This window comes from Chelonoidis abingdonii, chromosome 22 (genome assembly GCF_003597395.2).
Source record: "Chelonoidis abingdonii isolate Lonesome George chromosome 22, CheloAbing_2.0, whole genome shotgun sequence".
Classification (NCBI taxonomy): Eukaryota; Metazoa; Chordata; order Testudines; family Testudinidae; genus Chelonoidis; species Chelonoidis abingdonii.
The window spans coordinates 33,187,857-33,212,313 of NC_133790.1; the positions used below are offsets into that span (position 1 = coordinate 33,187,857).

The following is a 24,457-nucleotide window of genomic DNA, read 5'->3' on the forward strand; positions in this document are numbered from 1 at the left end:
AACCCTCCTGGGCTACTGTGGCAGTGTCCCCCCCCCCATTTGTGTGATGAAGTAATAAAGAATGCAGGAATAAAAAACACTGACTTTTTAGTGAAGATAAAATGAGGGGGAGAGCAGCCTCCAGCTGCTATGATAGTCCAGGCAGGACATTAAACGGTGGAGGGGAGAGAGCCCAGCATCCCACTGCTATGATAGTCCAGGCAGTACAGAATCTTTTCTTTACACATGAAAGGGAGGGGGCTGATGGAGCTCAGCCCCAGTTGCTATGATGAAGACGGTTACCAGCCGTTCTGTACCATCTACTGGGAATGACCAGGAGTCATTCCTATTTTTACCCAGGCGCCCCCGGCGACCTTCCTGAGGCCAGCCAGGAGCACTCACGGGGCTGATGATGAGGACGGATATGCAGTCATATTGTACCGTCTGCCACCGGGAGGGGAGAGAGAGGACTGCTGTTCACTGCCGCAGCATCGCGTCTACCAGCAGCATGCAGTAGACATAGGGTGACATTGAAAAAAGTCAAGAAAAACATTTTTTTCCCTTTTCTTTCACGGGGGGAGGGGGTAAATTAATCCCGAGCTATACCCTGAACCACCCCGGACAATGTGTTTGACCCTACAGGCATTGGAGCTCAGCCAAGAATGCAAATGCTTTTCGAGACTGCTGGGACTGTGGGATAGCTGGAGTCCTCAGTACCCTCCCTCCCTCCCTCCATGAGCGTCCATTTGATTCTTTGGCTTTCCGTTACGCTTGTCACGCAGCACTGTGCTGTGGACTCTGTATCATAGCCTGGAGATTTTTTTCAAATGCTTTGGCATTTCGTCTTCTGTAACAGAGCTCTGATAGAACAGATTTGTCTCCCCATACAGCGATCAGATCCAGTATCTCCCGTACGGTCCATGCTGGAGCTCTTTTTGGATTTGGGACTGCATCGCCATTCGTGCTGATCAGAGCTCCACGCTGGGCCAAACAGGAAATGAAATTCAAAATTTCGCGGGGCTTTTCCTGTCTACCTGGCCACTGCATCTGAGTTCAGACTGCTGTCCAGAGCGGTCACAATGCTGCACTCTGGGATACCGCCCGGAGGCCAATACCATCGATTTGCGGCCACACTAACCCAAATCTGATATGGTAATACCGATTTCAGCGCTACTCCTCTCGTCGGGGAGGAGTACAGAAACCGGTTTAAAGAGCCCTTTATGTCGATATAAAGGGCCTCTGTGTGCACGGGTGCAGCGTTAAATTGGTTTAACGCTGCTAAAATCAGTTTAAACGCGTAGTGTAGACCAGGCCACAGGCTCTTAAATCTCTCTGTGGTTCAGCCACTACAGCATGCCCCATTGCATGAGCCTGGGTTACATTTACATGAAAGCTGAGCCCTGGTCTATACTGCAAGTAAGTGTTGGTATAACTACAACCTGAGCGACACACAGGTGCACCAACCTAACTCCTGGTGTAGGCAGTGCTATGCTGACCGGAGGGCTTCTCCCACTGACACAGCTACCACCCAGGGTTATCCTTAAGCATATGCAGCATACGCAGCTGCACAGGGCACCCAAAAAACTGGGGCATCCCTGTGTCTTAGTGTCTACCCTTCCACCTCTTCCTATCCCTGTTCCAACCCTTCCTGCAGTCTCCCACAGGCAGGCTCCCACAGCTAGCTGCTACAGCCTGGTGAGTCTTCCTGTAGAGGGGATCTAGTAACTTAAAAGTGAAAGGTTTCAGAGTAGCAGTCGTGTTAGTCTGTATCTGCAAAAACAACAGGAGTATTTGTGGTACCTTAGATTAACACATTTATTTGAGAATAAGCTTTTGTGGACTTCAGCCCACTTCATCGGATGCATAGAATGGAACATATAGTAAGAAAGAGACACAGAGAACATGAAAAGGTGGAAGTTGCCATACCATCTCTAAAGGCTAATTAAGATGAGCTATTATCAGCAGGAGAAGAGAAACTTTTGTAGTGATGATCAAGATGGCCCATTTCAGACAGTTGACAAGAAGGTGTGAGGATACTCAACATGGGGAAATAGATTCAATTTATGTAATAATCCAGCCACTCCCAATGTCTATTCAAGCCCAAGTTAATGATATCTAGTTTGCAAATTAATTCCAGTTCAGCAGTTTCTCACTGGAGTCTGTTTTTGAAGCTTTTTTGTTGCAAAATTGCCACCTTTAAGTCTGTTACTGAGTGATCAGAGAGGTTGACATGTTCTCCTACTGGTTTTTGAATGTTATGATTCCTGATGTCAGATTGTGTCCATTTATTCTTTTATGTAGAGACTGGCAAAACTGGACAATGTACCTGGCAGAGGGGCATTGCTGGCACAGGATGGCGTATATCACATTGGTAGGTGTGCAGGTGAATGAGCCCCTGATGGCGTGGCTGATGTGATTAGGTCCTATGATGATGTCACATCATATCAATTACATCAGCCATGCCATCAGGGGTGAAATTTCATAAACAGGTCTATTGTTATGGAGATCACACAAAGTAAATTAGTGTTCCCTTTTTCTAAAAGCAATGAACATTGTTATGAACACATAAAACCTCTGATTAATTTAAAATGTCTTTGTTTCGGTCAGTTAAATAGTTAACAATCTGGAATGGTTTAGGAGTACATTTAAAATATAAAATCAGCTTAGAAATACTGATTAAGAAAATCTAAAACAGAGAAGAGCTGCATCATATATTTAATATTGTATTCAGCAAGACAAAATTTTTGCAAATAGATCTCTGACAAACTTCAGGGTGTATCCAAAAACCTGTGACTGACTTTTTTTTTTATTCCCAAATTTAGTGTTTTTCATTAAGTAACTTCTCCTTGTCCAGTCTTCACCATCTGGCATGCAGTAGAAAACATGTTCTGTTTTCTTTAGAAAGAAATTGCAGAAGAGGTTTTTCAAATGTCATTTGCTTCAGTTGAGTTCAGGGATTTGGCTGGAAGGGGTTGAGGAGGGAGACAGTAGGAAGAGGGCAGGGCCTGGGCAGAGGGGGTGGGGCCTGAGCAGAGCAGGAGTGGAGTATGGGTGTGGCCACAGGCAGAAGAGGTAGGCTGGGGAGCTGGACTCCCCAAGTGGCAGCTTCACCCACTGCCCATGACACAAGTAAGAGCAGATCAGCTCCTGCACACCCAGTGCGCACTGCAGTCTCCTTAGGCAGGGGCCGTAGTCACAGCTGAATGCGTCGGTGCCGCACATTCTGCGTGAGGGAGAGGATCTCTGCGGTGAACTGTGACTCTCAGCTGCTGTGAGGCAGGCTGGGTGCCTCGGTATCCTCTGTTGCCTCATCCTCCCCCTGCCAGGCTGCGAGCCTGGGCTGCCATTGGGCATAGGGGCACCAGTTTAATAATACTGCGTACGGCCCCATAAATCCTAAGGACAGCCCTGCTACCACCACTCGCTTAGATGGTTTTGTAATGTCAGCAGCAGTGTTCTCTCCCATCGGCATAGAGTGGCTACGTGAGTGATCTTACAGCAGCACTGCTGCATCCGTAGAGGTGTGCCACTGTAAGCTTGCTAGTGTAGACATGGCCTAAAAATCCTGGACTGAACAGAGACATTGGATTTATGGCTTATTACAACAGTCTATAACCCCTGCTCTTTTGTCCTGTGACTGCAGAAGTGTTAACAGACCACTCCACCTTGAATGGTGTCATGAAATATGTGCTAACTACCTATGCTGGAAAGGGGGGGGGAGGAGTGCGCACACACTGTGGCCCCATAACTTTTTAAAGAGGGAGGGGGCAGACGGTGAGTGGGGGTTGCTTGGGGACAAGAGGTGGTGTGGGAGCGGGGCCTTGGGGAATGGGGAGCATGAGGGTGGGGTCTGAGGGAAATAGAGGAGGGGGAGGCCCAGGAGAAGGGGCAGCATGGAGCAGGGCCTCAGAAGCAAGGGGCAGCATGGGGGATAAGGCCATGGTTTGGGCACCAGTGGGGCCCCCCCCCCCCACTTTTAGGAAGCGTCCGCTGTTCCTGTACCTTGTCCACCTTGTCTCTCTAATATCCTGGGACCAACAATGCATACAATGAGAGATTCCAGAGCTATAGTTATGTGCAAGTAGTGTGTTAATTATTTGGCCATTTGTGCAGCCACATCATACTCAGGGGCTGGAGGTAAACTGATTTCATCCTCTGATCTCCCTCTTGTAGCATGTGTAAGGCTGGAGAAAAAGCAGGGCTGGAATTTACTGGCCAGAGCTGCTAGGGCTCCTATTTCCCCATGCCCCCACAGCTCCATGGTGAGATGCCAGGCATTAGGCCTGACATTGCTCCAACACCAAGAATTGTTGGCTCCTGGCTCTTTCGCTCCCTGATCTTTTGTACCTCTCTGCTGTAATCAAGCCTGTTTCTGGGCTGGGATGAAGCTAGAAATCTCTTTGGCTGTTTGCAGCGGGAGCCAAGGAGATGGTTCCCCTCTGCAGATGCCCCCCCCTTCTTTCCTTCCCCCTTTTGTGCTATAACATGACTGTGCAGCAATGGGAGGGGAATAGTGGATGAAGAGCAGGCCCCCATGTCTGTGCATGGGAACTGGCAGCTGCAAGATGGAGCTTCACTTCCACAAATGTTTCAAAACCAGCCTGACAAATTCTGCTATGCTGGAGACCTCTTACCCCTCGACAGGACCAGTTCAGCACAAGCAAGTTTCCCTGTGCCATCCCCCTCTCAGAGCTGGCCTGCTGGGTGAAGAGACTTGCTTTTCATCGCCTTTGGCCTCTGTACTGACAGAGGTAATACCAGCTGAGACCTAGCCACCCACTCCCTGAGGGATGGTCTAAGCCTCGTTAACTCATTTCCTAGCAGCAGCAGCAGCCATCAGTCATGACTGACCTGTGCCAAATTTGGACCAGTGATCTAGATGTGGACAATTCATCATTCTATTCATTCTCAATCCTCTGCACCATCCAGTTCCCACGCAAATTCCAGTTGGTGTCATGGAAACTTTCTAATGCTGAGTCTAGTTCAATACCTGTAATTGTTCAACACTGTTATTGGTGCCAGGGGGCCATGCTGAGATTGCTCAATTAGGGCAGACTGCAAAGAATGGGGCAGACAATCCCGAAAACTGGTGGTTATTCTAATACTTAGATTCGCCAAGTCAGCAACAAAACAGCTGCACTACATTCCTGGTTACCCAGAAGCCAAAACAGTTCTCTTAAAGCAACCCAGCCTTGAGCTCCCACCCAGACAGCCAAGTCAAATATGATGAGGATTATTGAAAATCTTTTTAATTGTATTAAAAGTTCTACCAGTTCCAAAGGATTAGACACATTATCCCCCCAGGTAAATAAATATTTCAAATCTTACCCAAATATCTGCTTACAGCCAATTCTTCTTAACTAAACTAAAATCTATTAAAAAAGAAAGTTACACATACAGATCTGAATAAAGTTCTTAGGTCAGTTTTATAGTAGAGATGGTGAGCTTTTGAGTTGCGAAGAGTTTGTTCCAGAATCAGTTCATCAGGTTATAGTCCATGTCATAAGGTACATTTCCCAAATCTGAACCTTAGCGTCCAAAATTTGGGTACCTGCATGAAACCTCTAAGCTTAATTACCAGCTTAGATCTGATAGCCTGCCACCACCCAAAAATATAGTGTTTTGGGGCACTCTGACCTCCCCAACCTTCCCTGGGGACCCCAAGAACCCAAATCCCTTGGATTCTTAAAACAAGGAGAAATAAACCATTCCCCCTTCCCCCCCCCCCCAGACTTTCCCTGAGAGAGACAGTAATCCTGGCACAGAGAGAAATTAGCCTCTCTCTCCCCCTTCCCTCCTCCCCCACCAGTCCTGGTGTTTACACCCACTCTCCTGGGATAAAACAAGGGAAACAAGGAAAGATCAATCAGGTTCTCTAAAAGAAATCTTTTAATAAAAGAAAGGAAAAAGTAAAGAATTATCTCTGTAACTTCAAGATGTAAATATTACAGGGTCCTATAGTTTACAGACAAAGGAAGAAACCCTTCCTCCAGTACCAATACAAATCAAAATATTCCCAGCAACTACACATATAAAAGTTAACCAGCCAGATCCACATGTGCAAATAGAGTAAAACAAACAATTAAAAAGCCTAAATCGCCTGTTCTACTTACTATTTGAACAGAACTTTAGAGAGCCTGTAGTAATGTCTGGTCCCTCTCATACCCCCGAGAAAAGACACACACACAGAACAAAGGACCCACGCCCAAAACTTCCCTCCACACAGGGTTGAAAGTATCTTGTCTCCTGATTGGTCCTCTGGTCAGGTGTTTAGTTCCCTGTTTGTTAACCCTTTACAGGTGAAAGAGACATTAACCCTTAGCTATCTGTTTATGACAGTCCAATATCCAACATCAGGGCAATCCAGAATGGAACTGGAGACCGCAGTCTTGCAACTCAAACTTTCCCTGATGAAACTTAAGTAGATCTAAGGTGACAGTATCAGGGCCCAAGCATTCTTTTATAGACCACTGGCAGGTTATGATAGTCTCTTGACAGCAGGCATTCCTTGGGTGAAGAACAGTTGCTTAGAAATAGAATTACTTATTTCCTATGTATACACAGGTAACTAGTTGCATTCATCAGCATAAGGTAAGTCTCCATGAAGCAGTTCATAGACAGTTTACTACAGACTTTAAAGAGAAATACAGGTTTCATCTAAATGCTAATATTCCCTTTTGATCTCTGAATCAATAGATCATAGGATCTCAGAAGGTCATCTAGTCCAACCCCCTGCTCAAAGCAGGGGCAATCCCCAGACAGATTTTTGCCCCAGATCACTAAATAGACTGAACTCACAACCCTGGGTTTAGCAGGCCAGTGCTCAAACCACTGAGCTATGCCTCCTGCTCCCAACCTGAACCCTCTGTTTACATGTTTAACATCTAACAAGATATAAGTAAACACACAGTTAGTATTACCTCTAATTCTCTAACCATACAGATTTGCATTTCAAAGCTCTAGTCTCTTTAACATGAATTGGCCCTAATTACCATTTACATATTTTTTTAAACATGTCTCTAAAGGTTAGATTAGAATAATTTAGCCTGTGAGCTGCTTAACCCTTTCTGGACTTGTTACATTATCCAGATTGCTATATTTTCCATGAGATGCAACATCTCATCTCCTATAAGGCTGCTTTTATTAATCATTATATATGGGAAACACCAGATAGGCACTGTTCTCCTTGCTGGGAGACCTCAGTTCTCTTCCTGGCTCTGCATGATTTGTTGTGGAACTTCAGACAAGCCATTTCCCCTTCTCTGTGGCTCAGTTTCCTAAAAGGAGACTTCACTTTGTGAAGCAATTTGAGATTTACAGATGATACTCTCTGAGTGTTACGGACTTGCTGTTTTTCTTACACAGCTACCTACCCTCTACTCTGTTCCATGGCTTCCATTCTTCCTTCCTTTGTTTTTATCCCAGAAATCCCCAGGGGAAATCCTCTGATCAAATGCCTGAACATGGAGCTCTTGAGTCTCAGCCAGGATCTGTCGGAGGAGCTGAACCCCAGTGTGTATGTGGCCCTTCGTCTTTCTGCTGATCACAGTCTGGAGAAAGAGGCCCAGTACCTCCAGCGACTGAAGAATGTCTTCCAGCCCAGTGCCAGCAGGTATGGCCAATGGAGCCCAAATCCCACCATCAAGAGTGGAACAAGGAGCAGGGCCCCTCTGTATCTTGCCACTTGTATTCCAGATGAACACGCTCTCCTCCCTGCCCTTCATCCTGTCAGGGGCTCCTCTCGAAGGGGCTGGCTTTCCGCTCACTTGTGAGTGGTGACCTCCCATGTTTGCCCCAGGATCCTGTGTCCCAGCTGCACCAGGGGAGGTGCCCAGACAGTGTGAGGGTGGGCATGGCTCTCTGCTGATTTACTATTGGCATGGGGCTGGATGCATTTACGGGCTCCTGTCAGGTACACAAAAGCACGGGGCTGTGGTCACTCAGGCCCCGAACTCTGCTAGGGATCTTCAGAGACGCCACTGTCCCGGAGCTGGTGTTTGCTGCCCCTGGGGACACAGCTTCCCTTGGCCTGGGGGGGCTGGAGGCACGTGTGGGAAGGAGAAACCATGTGGTGAGTATTTGGCTTGTTATCACCTCAGCTCCATAGCAGATGGCCAACAGAAGCAGCCCAACACAGGCCGCCTGGCTCTGTACCTCCTAGCACTGCGGGCTGCCTGCCAGGACATGGAGACGCTCCTGGAGAGGCAGCTGGTGACCCGGTTGAAGCACCATCTGCACAAAGAGAAGGAGCAGATAGGTAAGAGGGTGCTGCTTGGGGCTGGCACCAAGGGCAACTGCAGAGAGTAGCAGGAAGCTGCCTGGGGTGGTATGCAGCGTCTCTGGAATGCTTCCCAGCTCAGTGTCCTTGCCGGGGAACAGGAGTCAGTGGAACACTAGTTCTCTGCTCACAGCTCAGATCCAGTGGCAATATCCCTCCTGGGCCATTCATAACAAAGAGCCACGCTGGGAACACCAGGAAGCATCTGTCCACCCCCACCCCCAACTCAGTATGCACCAGGGTGAGGATCAGAAGTGTGGGCAGTGGTTTGGAACTGATACAGCAAGCTTGTAATCCATCCAATGGGGTGCAATGAGAAAAGCCCCCAGTGCAGAATCCCAGGATATGGAGGGGGGAGGGGAGCACATGCTGCTTTTTTCGTCCTGATTCCTTTCTCCTGCTTACAGCTTTCAGAAGGAATGGCCGCCCCATCACTAGTTACTACCAGTACAGCCTGGGGGTCTTGGCCCTGTGTGTCCATGGCAAGAAGATCGACTCCCATGTGATCCAGAAGCTCCTGAATGCTGAGCAGCACAACAAGTTCATGCATGGCAGCAAGCTCTCTGTGGGTACGTGCTTGTTGGCATGGTCCTCTGTGCTGGCTCCTCAGGCTAGCCAGCCTTCCTGCCATGGCTGGAGACAGCACAGCCTTTGCATCTCCCTTGGGAGGTACATGCAAGTCAGCTCCCTCCGAGAGGGGTTTGGTTTCTCCCATTCTCAGCTCCGTGCTCCAGCCACACAAGGCCATAGCTCCACTGAAGTCGCTTGGGCAGGGGTGGTTCTCCTTGTAATCCCTTCTCCTGCTCTTCCTCACACAGACACCACAGCCATGGCAGGCTTGGCCTTTGCCTGCCTGAAGCAGGCCAACCTCTACGAACCCAAGCTAGTGGCAGCAATCAGCCTGGCTGTCCAGAGAGTGACGAACAGGATTCTCCAGGCTCAGACCTCCAAGGGCACCTTCGGCAACATCTTCAGTAGCCCACTGGCCATGCAGGTGGGGAGAGCGGGTTTCTGGAGCACGTCGTCCTCCTGCATGGCTTGCAGGATCCCAGCATTGCCAGCTTCCTGTAGAGTAGCCCTTTGTTCTGGGGGAGCCCTCTGAGGCTACGTCTGCACTGCACACACAGCCCATGGGACACCCACACTGCAAAGAAGGGCCCAAGTCTCAGAGCCTGGGTCAGCTGACTTGGCTCACCCTGTGCTGGAATCTGAGCTCTGAAACCTGGCAAGTGGGTGGGTCTGACAGCCTGAGCCGCACGTCTACACAGCTGGTGTCAGCCCGGTAGCGCATATCCTGCGAGCCCAAGTCAGCTGACCCGGGCTCTGAGGCAGGCTGTGTAGATGTACTTTTGGTGTTTCCAAGTCCATGCTTGAATGTCCACACAGCACTGTGAACCGGGGTTTGCCATTGCTGGACTCATATCTCAGCCGTGCTACTGCAACCATGCTGCGCTACGCAGAGCTTCTGATTGGTGTCTATGGCTTGAGCTCCCTCCACACTGCAAAGTGACAGGGTTTGGACCTGAGCTGCAGCAGGACTTGGGTGCTGACCCACCCCCCAGCAGGGTCCTAGGACCTGAGCCCTGGGCACTTGCTGACCAAAGTCAGACTGATTTGTGGGTGGATGAAGGGGCGCTTGGGCTCAAATCTGAGTCAGAGCCCAGGCTCTGTGTGCAGTGTAGACATACCCTGAGTCACCTGCTTGTCCATCAGCATGACCTCTGCCCTGCCCCATCTTCTTACCATACAGAGTACAAACTGGTTTAAAGGGACGTTGTCCCTTTAAAAACATAGGACCTGGGTCAGGTCTCACACTGATGTTCTGCTTCAGTGGAGTTACTCCTGATCTACACCAGCATCTGGCTGATGTAGGTTTTTTCCCAATGTCCTTGTCTGATTTAGTACAGAGGTCAGCAAATCAAATCCAGTCTTTATCACCAGGCTAGCTAAGTTTCTGGGATCTCTTAGCCTCACTCCTTGGTGGAAGGCAGCTGCTCTTTAGCAATCTCCATCATCACATCACAGTCACTTAAGTCAGGAAATTAAGAACTATTTCAATTGATCCTGAAGTGGGAAGAATGATCCTATGTTGGAATTTGGAGACCCTGGAATTAACAGATTTCACTCTGAGAAAGTGTCAGTCAATGTGTGAGGGTCACAAGCAGAAAGGGCTTTGGTCTGATGTCTCATCAGTTTGTTTGCTTTTTGCACTTGGCTCAGCTCAGATAGAAAAACGCGTTGGTGGCTTGTGCTTCCTGGTTCTCCTGCACTAGCGCATGGCCGGCCAGCCTCTCTGAGTTTCTAACGTAGGGCAAGCAGCGGTGAAATTGAAAACCTAGTTTTATCTGAATCTTTTTTGAGTGCCAGGCCAACATTATTTGGCAATGCTCCTTTGATGGAAAGCACTCAGAATGATGATGAGTAGGACTCTGCCTCTTTCACAGAGGTTGTGGAAGTCATGGATTTCATGACTTTCTGTGACTTCTGCAGTGACCAGTGTGGCTGAACCCAGGGCTGCCCAAGCAGCTGGCCCCAGGGACCACTTGAGCAGCAGTCCCGGGGTGCAGCTTGGTGGCCCGCAGCAGTGGCGGGTGAGCAGCGCAGCAGCCAGCCGTACCAGCACTGCTGGAACAGCCCCAGGCAGCTGGTCCCAGGGACCACCTGAGCTATTAGCTATAAGCGTGTTTGGCACATGTGGGACAGTCACTCACCCCAGGGAAAATACCACCTCAGACCCCCCGGCTCTCTTCCCCCACATGTTAAAGTGTGTCAGGCTGACGCTTCACCCCATGCAGATGTTACTATCCTGCTCTTCCTCTTACAGTGACATGCTCAATTTTATCCTGGCTCCACATCCTGCCCTGGGTGGGAGCAAACAGAGCAGGTGTCGGTCCACGCAACTCGTGTGAAGGGAAGTAGCTGCCTTGCAGGGGGTGTTGCCCACCAGATGCTTCACTGTCCCCTGTAGTTGGCTTTGACGCGGGGGGGGTCAGCTATTTGATGTGGAGGGGTCGGCTTTGACGCGGGGGGTCAGCTGTTTGAAATGTGGCTTCTCTCGCTTCCTCTTCCTGTTAGCTCTTGATCGCCACCGGGATGAGCAAGAAGCCAGTGTGTCCCAAAGGCATGGATGCCCTGCTGGGGAGCCTGGAACAGGGTCACTTCCAGAACCCCATGATCATGTCCCAGCTGCTGCCCGTGCTGGATGGCAAGAGCTACCTGGATATTGCCACCATGGAGTGCCGGGCAGAGCAAGGTAACAGGAAGGACAGGGATGCTAGAGTGAGGGGCAGGGTTTGGGGGCCCTGGGTCCCACGCCTAGTTGCAGATCCCACCAAGAAGAAGGCAAGGGGTGAGGCTGGAGTTACAGTCACTGCAACGGGGGCCTTTGAGGAAAGGAGCTAGGGTGGAGAAATCCCAGGAGCCCAGCAAACATGCCCAGAGAAGGAGGACTAGGACAGCAGGTTGTCATGCTAGGGCTCCCCACAGGGGTCTGCACATAGGCGCTGACTCTGTAGGTGCTCCGGGGCTGGAGCACTCACAGAGGAAAAATTGATGGGTGCAGAGTACCCACTGGCAGCTCCTCGACCCGCACCCCTGCCCCAGTTCGCCTCTGCATCCTGTTTCTCCCCCGGTCCTCCCAGCGCTTGTGCCACAAAACAGCTATTTCGTGCAGCAAGTCTGGGAGGGAGGTTGGAGGAGGAGTAAGGCAGTGTGCTTGGGGAAGAGGCGGGGCCAAGGCAGGGATTTGGAGAGGGATCCAATGGGGCAGAGAGGGGGCGGAGGCAGGGCTGGGGCTGGATGTGGGGGCACGAGCACCCACCGGCACCAACAAAAGCTGGTGCCAGTGGGTCTGCATGACAATTGGTGCTTTGGACAGCCTCTTCCCTCTTTCTCAGACACTTTGGAGCTAGACACCAAATGCCCAGGATCCAGGACAGTAATTCTGGGGACCAAGATGATCACTGTTCAGCTGGCTGTGGAGCACCCTCCGAACCCTGAGACGTTGTACAACCACTCCATCCAGGTGCCATCTGGGTCCTCCCTCCAGGACGTGCTGAGAACCGCTGCCGAACAGGGCCCTGGGCAATTCACGTGAGAGCCTCCTGCTTGTGCTGGGAACAAACTGATGGGGACGCCTGGGAAGAGGAGCACGCCGCCTTCTAAACGGGCGGGGGGAGGCAGGCAGTCCAGGGCATGCCCACCCACAATGCTAGCAAGGAATCTGCTTGCACACCCCCGGGACTAATGCTAGGAAGAGTAGCCCAGGGCCCAGGCCTGTAAGGCAGAGCTCCTTGATTCCGTTCCTGGCTCTGACACTCATTCACTGTGTCCTTGGATAAGTTGCTTTCCCTCTCTGTCCCTCAGTTCCCCCTGCCCTGCTCCTGTAATGTGGGGATGATCACACCCACTAACCTGCTGTGAAGTGCTGTGAGACCCTTTGGTGCAATGCGCTGTTAGTTCAGTAACAACAGTGTCCCGTGCTCCTCCTGGACCTGGTCTGGATTTTCCAAACCCCCTCAGGGATTCCAGACAGTTACCAGGCGTCAGATTCTTATGACAGTTCTGGGTCTTCCGTCACTATGAAACAACCCCCCTGTGCTTGAATAGGTCATAGTTACTGTAGGGATCTACTGGGTCTGTGGGGAAGGTCTGTACAAGTGGGATGATCCTGAAGGGAGAGTAACAGGGTCTCCCCAAACCTGGCATCTGCCTCAGTTTTCCCACTCTTGTGCTAGCTGGCAGACTAACTCAACAGCCAGCACACTGGGGAAGCTACCTCTAGTATCAGTATTTCATTCCTTTCTCCAAGGCAGGGATTTATTGTTCACACAAACTCAGTGCAACATCAGTCCAGATAGGTGAACCAGGCCCTGCCATCTGATGCCTCCTAAGGCCTCTGCCTCAGGGGTTTCTGCTGCTGCCAGCACCCCTGGGATCCCCAGCCAGGTCTCTCCCCTGGCTGGTGTGGCCAATTCCCTTCCAGCTCTGTTCTCCAGCCCAGGGTCTCCTGCAGGAGCCTCTCTGCAGTGCTGCTTGTTGGCCTTTTATCTCACCTGTGGGAAGGCAGCTAGTTAGTCATAGGTGGGGGCTACACCCAGCACCTCCCTGTGACAGGAGGTTTGGCCCCAGGTGCAGCAATGTTTGGTCAGGACTGAGCTCCTAGCCCATCAGTCCCTGTGCAAGGGCCCTGGTGTGGGGACATGCGGCTGCTGCTACCTGAGTGGAACCAAAGTAGAAACAACCTGCTCTCTGCTCTGCCTGGAGATCACATCCCCTCTTCTTTGCCTTCAACTCTAGGTTTGAAACCCAGAACACCTTGCATGGTCCATTTTTAACCGCAGTGATGGGGGTGAAAGCCAGCAATGGAGAGCGGAGATACTGGCAACTCCTCCAGGCCCCAGACACCAGTCTTCAGAAAGGTGAGGGAAACAGTGTGTGGGGAACAGTGCAGTCTGGCACCTTGCGTGGTCAGTGTGTGCTTGGGCGGCTCCGTGAGGTGCTAGGCTACGTGTGCGGGTAGGTCAGTGCTGTTTGAAGCTCAGGTAGATGTACCCATGGCAGCATTGCTACACAGAGCAGTGTAGATGCAGTGCCGTGGGCAGCAGCAATGTGACCAGGTAACCAGGGAGCCAGGCTGGCTTGGGGAGCCTGTGCTGAAGCTCATGCCACAGCTACTACACTGCACTATTTGTAGCAATGCCACTGCAGGTAAAGCTAGCAAGAGTAGGTCTGCCTGAGCTGCAGTCACACCTTTTGATTGCAAGGTAGACCTGCCCCGTGTCCCAGACAGATGAGCCCACTTTAGAGATGAGTGTGGTTGCTGCTAGCACTGTAGCACAGCTGGCACTGGGGAGGGAGGTGGATTCCATTCTGGCTCACGCATCGTCAACAAATCCCACCCTCAGAGACCTCTGGGCTGCCCCACTGAGGACAGTGGCTTGTTTCAGGGGGCTCCTTAAGCCCACCCATCCCATATATAGTGCCTGCCATCACCAGTGGTTTGTATCCCTGGGCAGATGTGAAGCAGACTGGGCGTACAGGAACAGATAGCTATGCGGGTGGCTTGAGATGCAATAATGTCTCTTAGGGGAACCTAAATAGGCTGATAGGATTCAGAGTGGCAGCTGTGTTGGTCTGTATCAGCAAAAACAACAAGGAATCCTTGTGGCACCTTAGAGACTAACAAATTATCTCAGCAAAGTGGGCCAGGCTCGCTGTAGGCCGATGGCACAGAAGGGGCCTGAGGGAAGATAAAGGAGCACATGGGAGTCCTTGGTGAGGGCTCCGGTGTCACAACTGGGGCTCGGGAAGTCCAACCTAGTGGTTGGAGCAGGGTGGTCAGCATCCAGGAACAGCACCAAAGGTCAGAGCCGGGGTCAGAAACCAGAACAGGAGTCCGAGAGCGAGCCAAATGGCAGGTCTGTCACTACGGCTGGCAGGGAAGCCCACTTTGTATAGACACTTCCTGGAACTCTGCCAGGCTTATCTAGGGGGCCCAGACCAATCAAAGGCCACAAGAGAAGCTGTCAGTCTGGCCTGCTGTGAGGGCTCTATCATAGCTGCTGAGTAGTGGCATGGAGATATCGGCCTTCCTGCAGACCTGGGGTCTAGCCCCACAGAGTCTCTCACCCGGCAAGCATCGTATAAGGCCTCTGCCCTCCAGTGAACAGAGGGAGGCAGCTGCTGCCTGCAGTCCCTGTAACTCGGGGGCGGGGGGGGTCTAAGGTCCTAATTGGCATGGGACCCACTCACCAATCCTAGACATCAGCTAATCTCGTGCCAAGACTGGCTAGCCTGAGCCCACAGCCAGGCTGAAGCTACAGCACTAACTCACTGCCTCTTGGCCGAAAGAATCCCAGTGCTGCAGAGAAGCCTGCCTGCTGACTGAGACTTCAGTCCAAGGAGAGAGGCCTTCCCTAATGGAAAATGTCTTTGCTGGAGCAGTGGTGCCACCCATTCAGCTAAGCCCAGGGGCTGGGTCCTTTGTGGAAATCCCAAGGGAAACATCCAGTATCCACATTTCCTGTTTGGAAACAAGCAGAATGAATTTAGCCAGGACACCCCTTTCCCCTCCCCCTATGCTCAGCACATCCATAGCAGGTTGAGATTGCAAGGACAATAGAACTGAGTAGGGGCAATACAAGCAGGCTGGAGGGTACTGTACAGGGAATGGGAATGTGTGAAGTGTAAGGCTAAGCACAGTCACACCCCTCCAAATACACAGAGCCAGGGGCCTGGGGAGTTGGGAACAACAGAAGTGTTGCTCAGGTTGTGTCACACACTCAGCCCAGCAGAAGAGTCTGTCCTATCTCAGGGACTCTTTCTGTCTTGCCACCCCCACAAGCATGACACAGTTCTGCGGCAATCTGGAAGCCTACTTTTGCATCTCCGACTCAAAGAATACTTTCAAGATAACACTGAACAGCTCATTGATACACAGATACCCTCACACCAACAGCACAAGAAGAAGAACTCCACATGGACTCCTCCTGAGGGTCGAAATGACAGTTTGGACCTATACATAGAATGCTTCTGCCGACGTGCACAGGCAGAAATTGTGGAAAAACAACATCGCTTGCCTCATAACTAAGTCGTGCAGAATGCAATGCCATCCACAGCCTCAGAAACTACCCTGACATTATCATCAAAGAGGCTGATAAAAGAGGTGCTGTTGTCATCATGAACAGGTCTGACTACCAAAAGGAGGCTGCCAGACAACTCTCCAATACCAAATTCTACAGGCCACTTACCTCAGATCCCACTGAGGAATACACTAAGAAACTGCACCGTCTACTCAGGACACTCCCTACACTAACACCGGAACAAATCAACATACCTTCAGAGTCCCGACCAGGGTTTTCTATCTACTACCCAAGATCCACAAACCCAGAAATCCTGGATGCTCCATCTCGGGCATTGGCACTCTCACTGAAGGACTGTCTGGATATGTGGACTCTCTACTCAGACCCTATGCCACCAGCACTTCCAGCTATCTCCATGACACCACTGATTTCCTGAGAAAACACAATGCATTCGTGACCTTCTAGGAAAACAACCATCCTACACCAGTAGATGTAGAGGCCTCTAGCGCAAATCCACACACAAGATGGAAATACAAGCTGTCAGACAGTATCCCTGATGATACGCACAAGCACAACTGGTTTGCTGAGCTCACGTGCCTTATCCTCACACACAACTATTTCAAATTGACAATATATATCTCCAGACGTGGCCCGCTTATGCACCCGCATGGCCCACAATAATCACACGACATTTTTATGGCTGACCTGGAACAACACTTCCTCAAGCTCTCATCCACTCACACCCTTCCTACCTACGCTACACTGAGACATCCTTCATGCATCTGGGACACCTGGAAGGAAGACTCTGGCAAAAATTTCCCACCAGATTTCAACAGCTCCCACCTCAGCCTGGACCAATCTACACGGGGGGTCATTCCTAGACACCACAGTGCAAATAAGTGATGTACACGTTAACACTCTAAACTGAAACCCACCGACGCCTATGCCTACCTCATGCCTCTAGCTCCAATCCCACACCACAAGATCCACTTCTACAGCCAAAGCACTGAGGTACAACCGCATCTGCTCCAAACCCTCAGACAGAGACCACATACTATAAAATTTCACAAGCATTCTCGAACTAACAATACCCACACGAGGAAATAAAGGAACAGATCAACAGAGCAGACGGTGTACTCGAAGTCCGTCACCTACACAAGAACCAGCCCAAGACAAGAACCACGGACTCACTGGCCATACACATACAGTCCAAGCTAAAACCCCTCCAACATATCATCAGGGATCTACAATCCATCCTGGCAATGATCCCACACTTTCATAGGACCTTGTGTGGCATGGCCAGTCCTTGCCCCGACAACCTGCAACACTGAAGCATATCTCAACCAGTTACTGCATCACCACACCATAGTCAACTCCTCAGGAAGCCCGCCAATCCATGCAACAAACACGATGACAACTCGCCCACCATATCTAAACACCACAACACCATCACAGGACCTAACCAGATCAGCCATAAGCCATCACTGGTTCATTCACACCTGCACGTCACCAATGTATATACGCCATCATATGCCACAATGCCCTCTGCTATGTACATCGGCCAAACGCAGTCCCTACGGAAAAAGGAATGGACAACAAATCAGATAATAGGAATGGCAATCATACAGAAAACCTGTAGAACACTTCAATGTCGCTGACACACAATAGCAAGATTTAAAGTAAGCCATCCGCAGCAAAAACACTTCAGGACCAGACTTCAAAGAGAAACTGCTGAGCTTCAGTTCATCTGCAGCTTTGACACCATCAGCTCAGGATTAAACAAAGACTGAATGGCTAGCCAACTACAAAAGCAGTTTCTCCTCCCTTGGTGTTCACACCTCAACTGCTAGAAGAGGGCCTCATCCTCCCTGATTGAACTAACCTCGTTATCTGTAGCCTGATTCTTGCTTGCATATGTATACCTGCCTCTGGAAATTTCCACTACGTGCACCTGACAAAGTGGGTATTCACCCACAAAAGCTCATGCTTCAATACGTCTGTTAGTCTATAAGGTGCCACAGGCCTCTTTGCTGCTTTTACAGATCCAGACTAACATGGCTATCCCTCTGATACTTAACACAGCCCAGAGATTTTGTGTGGCTTCAATCACCCTTCCTGATTTTGTACACTATATATAAGAGGTCACACAACAGCTTTTCTATGAAAATAGATCTGGCCTCCCATAGGGTTCTGTCAGCTTTGGTTGGTTTGGTATTTGTCATTAACACAGTGAAAATATTTAAATGTTTTACACCAGCAGTTCTCAAACGTCCTCGGATTGTGACCCCTGTCTGACCACAAAAATTACTACATAACCCCCGCGAGAGGGGACTGAACCATGAGTTTGCCTACAGGGGCACAGTCAAAGCCCAAGCCCCAGCACCCCTGGCTGGGGGCAAAAGCCATAGCCCAAGGGCTTCAGCCTGATGCAGGGGTGCCTCTAACCCTGAGCCCCACCACCAAGGGCTGAAGTCCTCAAGCTTAGCCTTTGGTCCCGGGCAGTGGGGCTTGGGCTTGACTTTGGCCCTGGGCCCCACAACCCACCTTGGGGTTCTCACCCACAGTTTGAGAACTGCTGTTTTACACCTTTAAGGTTTCCATGCTGCCATGGTAAGGTCAGCAGGTAATGACTAGCTGGAATGTTGCAATGATCAGCTGCTGGAGTTGGGGGTGTTTTGCAGTCACAGTATGGTGGCCTTGGTGCCACTAGCACTCAGAACTTCACACAGTAACAAACGTGTGCTGGTACCTGCAATGTCTGTTTGATTGCAGAAGTCAGGTGGGGTCATGGGTCTGTATAAGCAATTACTTGCCTTCAATATTTAAAAAAAAAAAATGGACTTTTTCCAACAAAAAAGCAACCCTCCAAGTTTCTGGCTTTCGGAGTGGGCATTTTGCCAAAAAACACAAACAAAAAAGTTTGTTTTAGAAAAAGGCTATTTTTCCTTTTGAAATATCTTTTTTTTAAAAAAACAAAAAATAGTGACCCCCGCTGCATTGGGGAGGTGCTCATTGACTGATCCTGTGGTGCTGTCCCTAAAGACCCTGGGAATGGGGCCTGTTCTTGTTGCAGGCTTCTCTATTCCTGATTAGCAGAGACAATTATTTCTAGTTTCTGGGCTGTAATCTTTGTTTTGGGGCCCTTCTCTCACTTTGGCATGGATAGCAGCCCTTCCAGGGAGCCAACGGGGCCAAGACCAGCCCAAAGACTGACTGATTAATATGTCTGAACCCATGACCTAAATGCAATCAACAACAGAGTGCAGAAAAAGGAGTAAAGACACTGGGCTTGGTGCCCTATCACCCCAGGGAGAAGCAGGAGTGACAGCAGGATAAGATCACTGTATGTGAGAGGTGATGAAATTCAATGCTGATAAATGCAAAGTAATGCACATGGGAAAACATAATCCCAACTATACATATAAAATGATGGGGTCTAAATTAGCTGTTACCACTCAAGAAAGATCTTGGAGTTATTGTGGATAGTTCTCTGAAAACATCCACTCAATGTGCAGCAGATGTCAAAAAAAAAAAAAAAAAGTGAACAGAATGTTGGGAATCATTAAGAAAGGGATAGACTGGCTCTGTAGAAATCCATGGTACGCCCATATCTTAAATACTGCGTGCAGATGTGGTCGCCCCATCTCAAAAAAGATATATTGGAATCGGAAAGGTTCAGAAAAGGGCAACACAAATGATTAGGGGTATAGAACAGGTTCTGTATGAGGAGAGAATAACAAGACTGGGACTTTTCAGCTTGGAAAAGAGACAGCTAAGAGGAGATATGATAGAGGTCTATAAATTCATGATTGGTGTGGAGAAAGTAAATAAGGTAGTGTTATTTACTCCTCATAACACAAGAACTACAGGTCACCAACTGAAATTAATAGGCAGGTTTAAAACAAACAAAAGGAAGTATTTTTTCACACAACACACAGTCAACCTGTGGAACTCCTTGCCAGAGAATGTTGTGAAGGCCAAGACTATAACAGAGTTCAAAAAGAACTAGATAAATTCATAGAGGATAGGTCCATCAATGGCTTTTAGCCAGAAGGGGCAGGGATGATGGCCCTAGTCTCTGTTTGCCAGAAGTTGAGAATGGGCGATGGGATGGATCACTTGATGATTCCCTGTTCTGTTCATTTTCCTGTGGGGCACCTGGCATTGGCCACTATTGGAAGACAGGATACTGGGCTAGATGAACCTTTGGTCTGACCCATTATGGCTGTTCTTATGACTCAGGCCCCACCATAGTGCTGTTGAAGAAGGGGGAATGCTGCAGTAGCTCATTAACATGCTGGTCCTTATCTGAGACTGAGCCATGCCTAGCGGATGGATAGACTTGTCTTCCAGGATGTGCTGGCATCTGCTCCCCATGTGCCTTAGACAGCCCAGTAATCACCCTTCCTGTCCTGGCTGGCAGCAGTTGATACGCCTGGGCTACTGTCTGCCAAGCTATTTGGGTTTCCCCTATGCAGTCTCTTTCCATCTTGCCCCTGCTGGCCAGTCAAGCTCTTGCTTCCCATGGTAGATGCAATGCCCCCAGAGCTGGCACTCCTCTTTTCCATGGTGACTCTTGTGACAGATTCAATCACAGAGACCCTCTCAGTGAATTTACCTCTGAGCCTGTTTTCCCTGCCAGCTTGGGACTCCAGAACACGCAACCCTGCTGCAACACAGACCCAGGTCTGGTCCACGCCCCCAAAGCTGCAGACTTTAACCGAAAACTGCTTAGCAGGTCACCTATCTCCAGCACCCAGACACCCAGTTCCCAATGGGATCCAAATCCCAAATAAATCCATTTTACTCTGTATAAAGCTTATACAAGGCAAACTCATAAATTGTCCACCCTCTATAACACTGATAGAGAGAGGTGCACAGCTATTTGCTCTCCCAGGTATTAATCACTTACTCTGGGTTTAACAGTAAATAAAAGTGATTTTATTAAGTATTAAAAAAAGGATTTAAGTGGTTCCAAGTAATAACAGACAGAACAAAGTAAGTTACCAAGCCAAATAAAACAAAACACGCAAGTCTAAGAGTGATACATTAAGAAACTGGTGACAGGTAAATCTCACCCTTAGAGATGTTCCCATAAGCTTCTTTCACAGACTTCTTCCTAGTCTGGGCCCAGTCCTTTTCCCCTGGTACAATCCTTGTCAGTTCCAGCTCAGGTGGTAACTAGGGGCTGTCTTATGACTGGCCTTTGTTCTGTTCCACCCCCTTTTATATCTTTGGCACAAGGTGGGAATCCTCTCTCTCTCTCTGGGTTCCCACCCCTCCTTCTTCATGGAAAAGCACCAGATTAAAGGTAGGTGCTGTGAGACCCCAACCTGCATTCTTCCAGCTCTTGCCTGCATATACCCAGGAAGGCTACAAGTAAGCAGAGCCCTTCACAACCAATTGTCCTACTTAATGGAAGCCATCAAGATTCCAAGCCACCATTAATGGCCCACACTTTGCATAATTACAAAAAGACTTCAGAGTAATACTTCATATTTCTAGCTTCAGACGCAAGAATGATACATTCATACAAATAGAGTGAACACACTCAGTAGATTAAAAGCTTTGTAATAATACCTTACAAGAGACCTTTTGCATAAAGCATATTCCAGTTACATTATATTTACACTCTTAAGCATAACATATAGAGTGAAACATCACAACTCCACGATGTCGCCCCTTTGGGGCTCAGCTACTGCTCTGGGCTCCATCTTATCGAGAAGGATGGTCCAATGGTTAAAGCATTAAGCTAGGATGCGGGAGACCAGAGTTCAGTTCTCTTGGGCTGGTCACTCACTTGCTCTGTGCCTCAGTTCCTCACCTGTACAATGGGAATAATAGCACAGCCCTGCCTTGCAGGGTGATGGGAGCATAAATACTTTAGATATTGTGAGGTGTCAGACACTGCAGTGAAGGGGTGAATCCTCCAAGCACATGAGCCAACACCCAGGAAATCATTCTTAGTGCCTCCTCCATGAGGATTGGTACCAAACCCCAAGGAAGTCAACTGTGGGGTAGGGGCTCTTGCTCCTAATTCTGCTGTGCTGCATGATTTCCTTAATCTGTGCCCAGGGTGCTGCTTCTGACTCATGGACTTGTGCTGTGCTGTCTTGTTTTGTAGGCATCTCTGACTACCACCCTCAGGATGGAGAGTCCATCATCCTGAAGTTTAGCCCATGGTAGAAGGCCTGCTGCCTGCCTTCCAGCTCTCTGCCCCACCTCAATCCACAGTGAACTCTCTACCCCAGAAGCAGGAGGTCTCAGCTGGGAAGGGCAGCATACGCATGTCAGCCTGCGAGCCCTGTGTCCACAGAGTGGCATCTTCCTCCCCACAGACTGAAGTCCATAACGCAAGTCCCTGGCCTCCTGTCAGGGTGTGTGTCTATCTGTCAAAAGGGGTAAATTCCCTCCTGCCCTGGAGACGTGTTCTGCTGTGGATCACCCACAACCATCCACTCAATGGAAACTAACCATGCCAGGGAGTGGGGAGCAGCAGGTTTGGTGTGAATGAAAAACCTTGAATATGACGACATAGTGCATCATAATTCTGATTTTCTAATGCAGCTTTAACCCTTGCTGTGCTGTGGCTGTCTAAACTGCCACCCAATGAGTACATAGGATGTGTCTGGATCCTTCTGCTTGCTGGATGCACTTTGCTTCCCACAGGCCCACTGTACCAGTGCCCTGGTGTGACTGGGCTCCTGGGGATTCTCTAGACTGAGCCCTCTATATAGTAGTCACTGCACAGCTCGCAGGCCAGGGATTCCCTCCCTGCTCCCGCCCAAATTCCTGAAGCAACAGAACTGCTGCTGTGATGAGAGGATGTGGCTGATATCTCTGCTGTCTGGAGAGCAGTGGGTGGGAACCTGGTCCCTGTGCTGAGGGGAGATGGTGCCCCCATGCAGCCACTTTCTCTCAGTCTGACATTTGGATCTGAAATGATTAAAGCTTTGATTGCAAACCTGATCTTCTAGTTCATTATTTGGCCGTTACCCAGAGCACCTGGGTCTCTGAGCCAGGCCTGGACCCTCAGCACAGAGCTACCTTCAGGTTCTGGGCATTGGAGAGATATCTGGGTTTATGATGACCAGGAGATCCGTACGGTGACTTGCCTGCCTGGTGCGAAGGTTGTGGATCTCTGGAGGCATCCAGATAGACTTATGTGTAGTGCTGGGGAGGAGCCGGTGGTCGTGGAACATGTAGGTACCAATGACATAGGGAAGGGTAGGTGAGACGTCCTGGAGGCCAAATTTAGGCTGCTAGGAAAGAGACTGAAATCCAGGATCTCTATGGCAGCATTCTCAGAAATGCTTCCAGTTCCACTCGCAGGGCCAGGTAGGCAGGCAGAGCTTCAGAATCCCAATGCGTGGATGAGACGATGGTGTCGAGAGGAGGGGTTTAGATTTATTAGGAACTGGGGACACTTTTGGGATGGGGGAGTCTATATAGGAAGGATGGGCTCCCTCTAAACTAAAGTGGATCCAGACTGCTGGCACTTGACATTAAAAAGGTTGCAGAGCAGTTTTTAAACTAACCGATGGGGGAAAGTTGATTGCTGCAGAGGAGCATGTGGCTCAGAGAGAGACGTCCCTAGGTTTTAGTCAGGAGGAGAGGATGGAAGAGGATAAAGTATGGGCCAGATCAGACAAGAAACATTTCCATAAAAAAGAATTTGACACATCAGAAAAGGGCAGACAAATAAACAGTGACAAGTTTTTAAAGTGCTTGTACACAAATGCTAGAAGAAGTCTAAATAATAAGCTGGGTGAACTAGAGAACCTCATGTTAGAGGAGGATATTGATATAATTGGCATCACAGAAACCTGGTGGAGTGGGGACAATCAATGGGACGCAATTATTCTGGGGTACAAAATATATCGGAAGGACAGAACAGGTTGTGTGGGGTGCGGTGTGGCACTTAATGTAAAAGAAAATGTAGACTCAAATGAAGTAGAAATCTTAAGCGAATCCACGTGTTCCGTAGAATCTCTGTGGATAGGAATGCCATGCTCTAATAAGAATATAACAATAGGGATCTATTATCAACCACTTGACAGGACAGTGATAGTGACTATGAAATGCTAAGGGAGATTAGAGAGGCTATCAAAATAAAGTACACAATAATGGTGGGGGATTTCAATTATCCCCATATTGAGTGGGTACATGTCACCTCAGGATGAAATGCAGAGACAAAATTTCTCGATACTTTAAATGACTGCTTCATGGAGCAGCTGGTACGGGAACCCACAAGGAGAGAGGCAGTTCTCGATTTAGTCCTGAGTGGAGCACAGGATCTGGTCCAGGAGGTAACTATAAAAGGACTGCTTGGAAATAATGATCATAATAATAACATGCCTGTGGTGGGAAGAACACCTCAACAGCCCAACACTGTGGCATTTAATTTCAGAAAGGGGAACTATGCAAAACTGAGGAGGTTAGTTAAACAGGAATTGAAAGGTACAGTGACTAGAGTGAAATCCCTGCAAGTTGCATAGACACTTTTCAAAGACACCACAATAGAGGCCCAACTTAAGTGTATCCCCCAAATTAAAAAAAAAACAAAAACAGTAAAAGAACTAAAAAAGAGCCACTGTGACTTGACTTAACCATGTAA

General features: G+C 49.3%; 1 protein-coding gene across 1 annotated transcript in view; it reads left to right on the top strand.

Annotated features, from left to right (window-relative positions):
• TCN2 (transcobalamin 2) overlaps positions 1–22,809 on the top strand; it is a 31,465-nt gene extending 8,656 nt beyond the window's left edge. Inside the window, exons 3-10 of the mRNA XM_075060035.1 lie at positions 7,405–7,591; positions 8,079–8,236; positions 8,665–8,826; positions 9,076–9,251; positions 11,333–11,510; positions 12,154–12,349; positions 13,556–13,677; positions 21,965–22,809. Of these exons, the coding sequence (XP_074916136.1) occupies positions 7,405–7,591; positions 8,079–8,236; positions 8,665–8,826; positions 9,076–9,251; positions 11,333–11,510; positions 12,154–12,349; positions 13,556–13,677; positions 21,965–22,026 (1,241 nt within the window). The 3' untranslated portion in view covers positions 22,027–22,809. The remainder of the gene's footprint in view (positions 1–7,404; positions 7,592–8,078; positions 8,237–8,664; positions 8,827–9,075; positions 9,252–11,332; positions 11,511–12,153; positions 12,350–13,555; positions 13,678–21,964) is intronic.
• Positions 22,810–24,457: the final 1,648 nt, after the last annotated feature.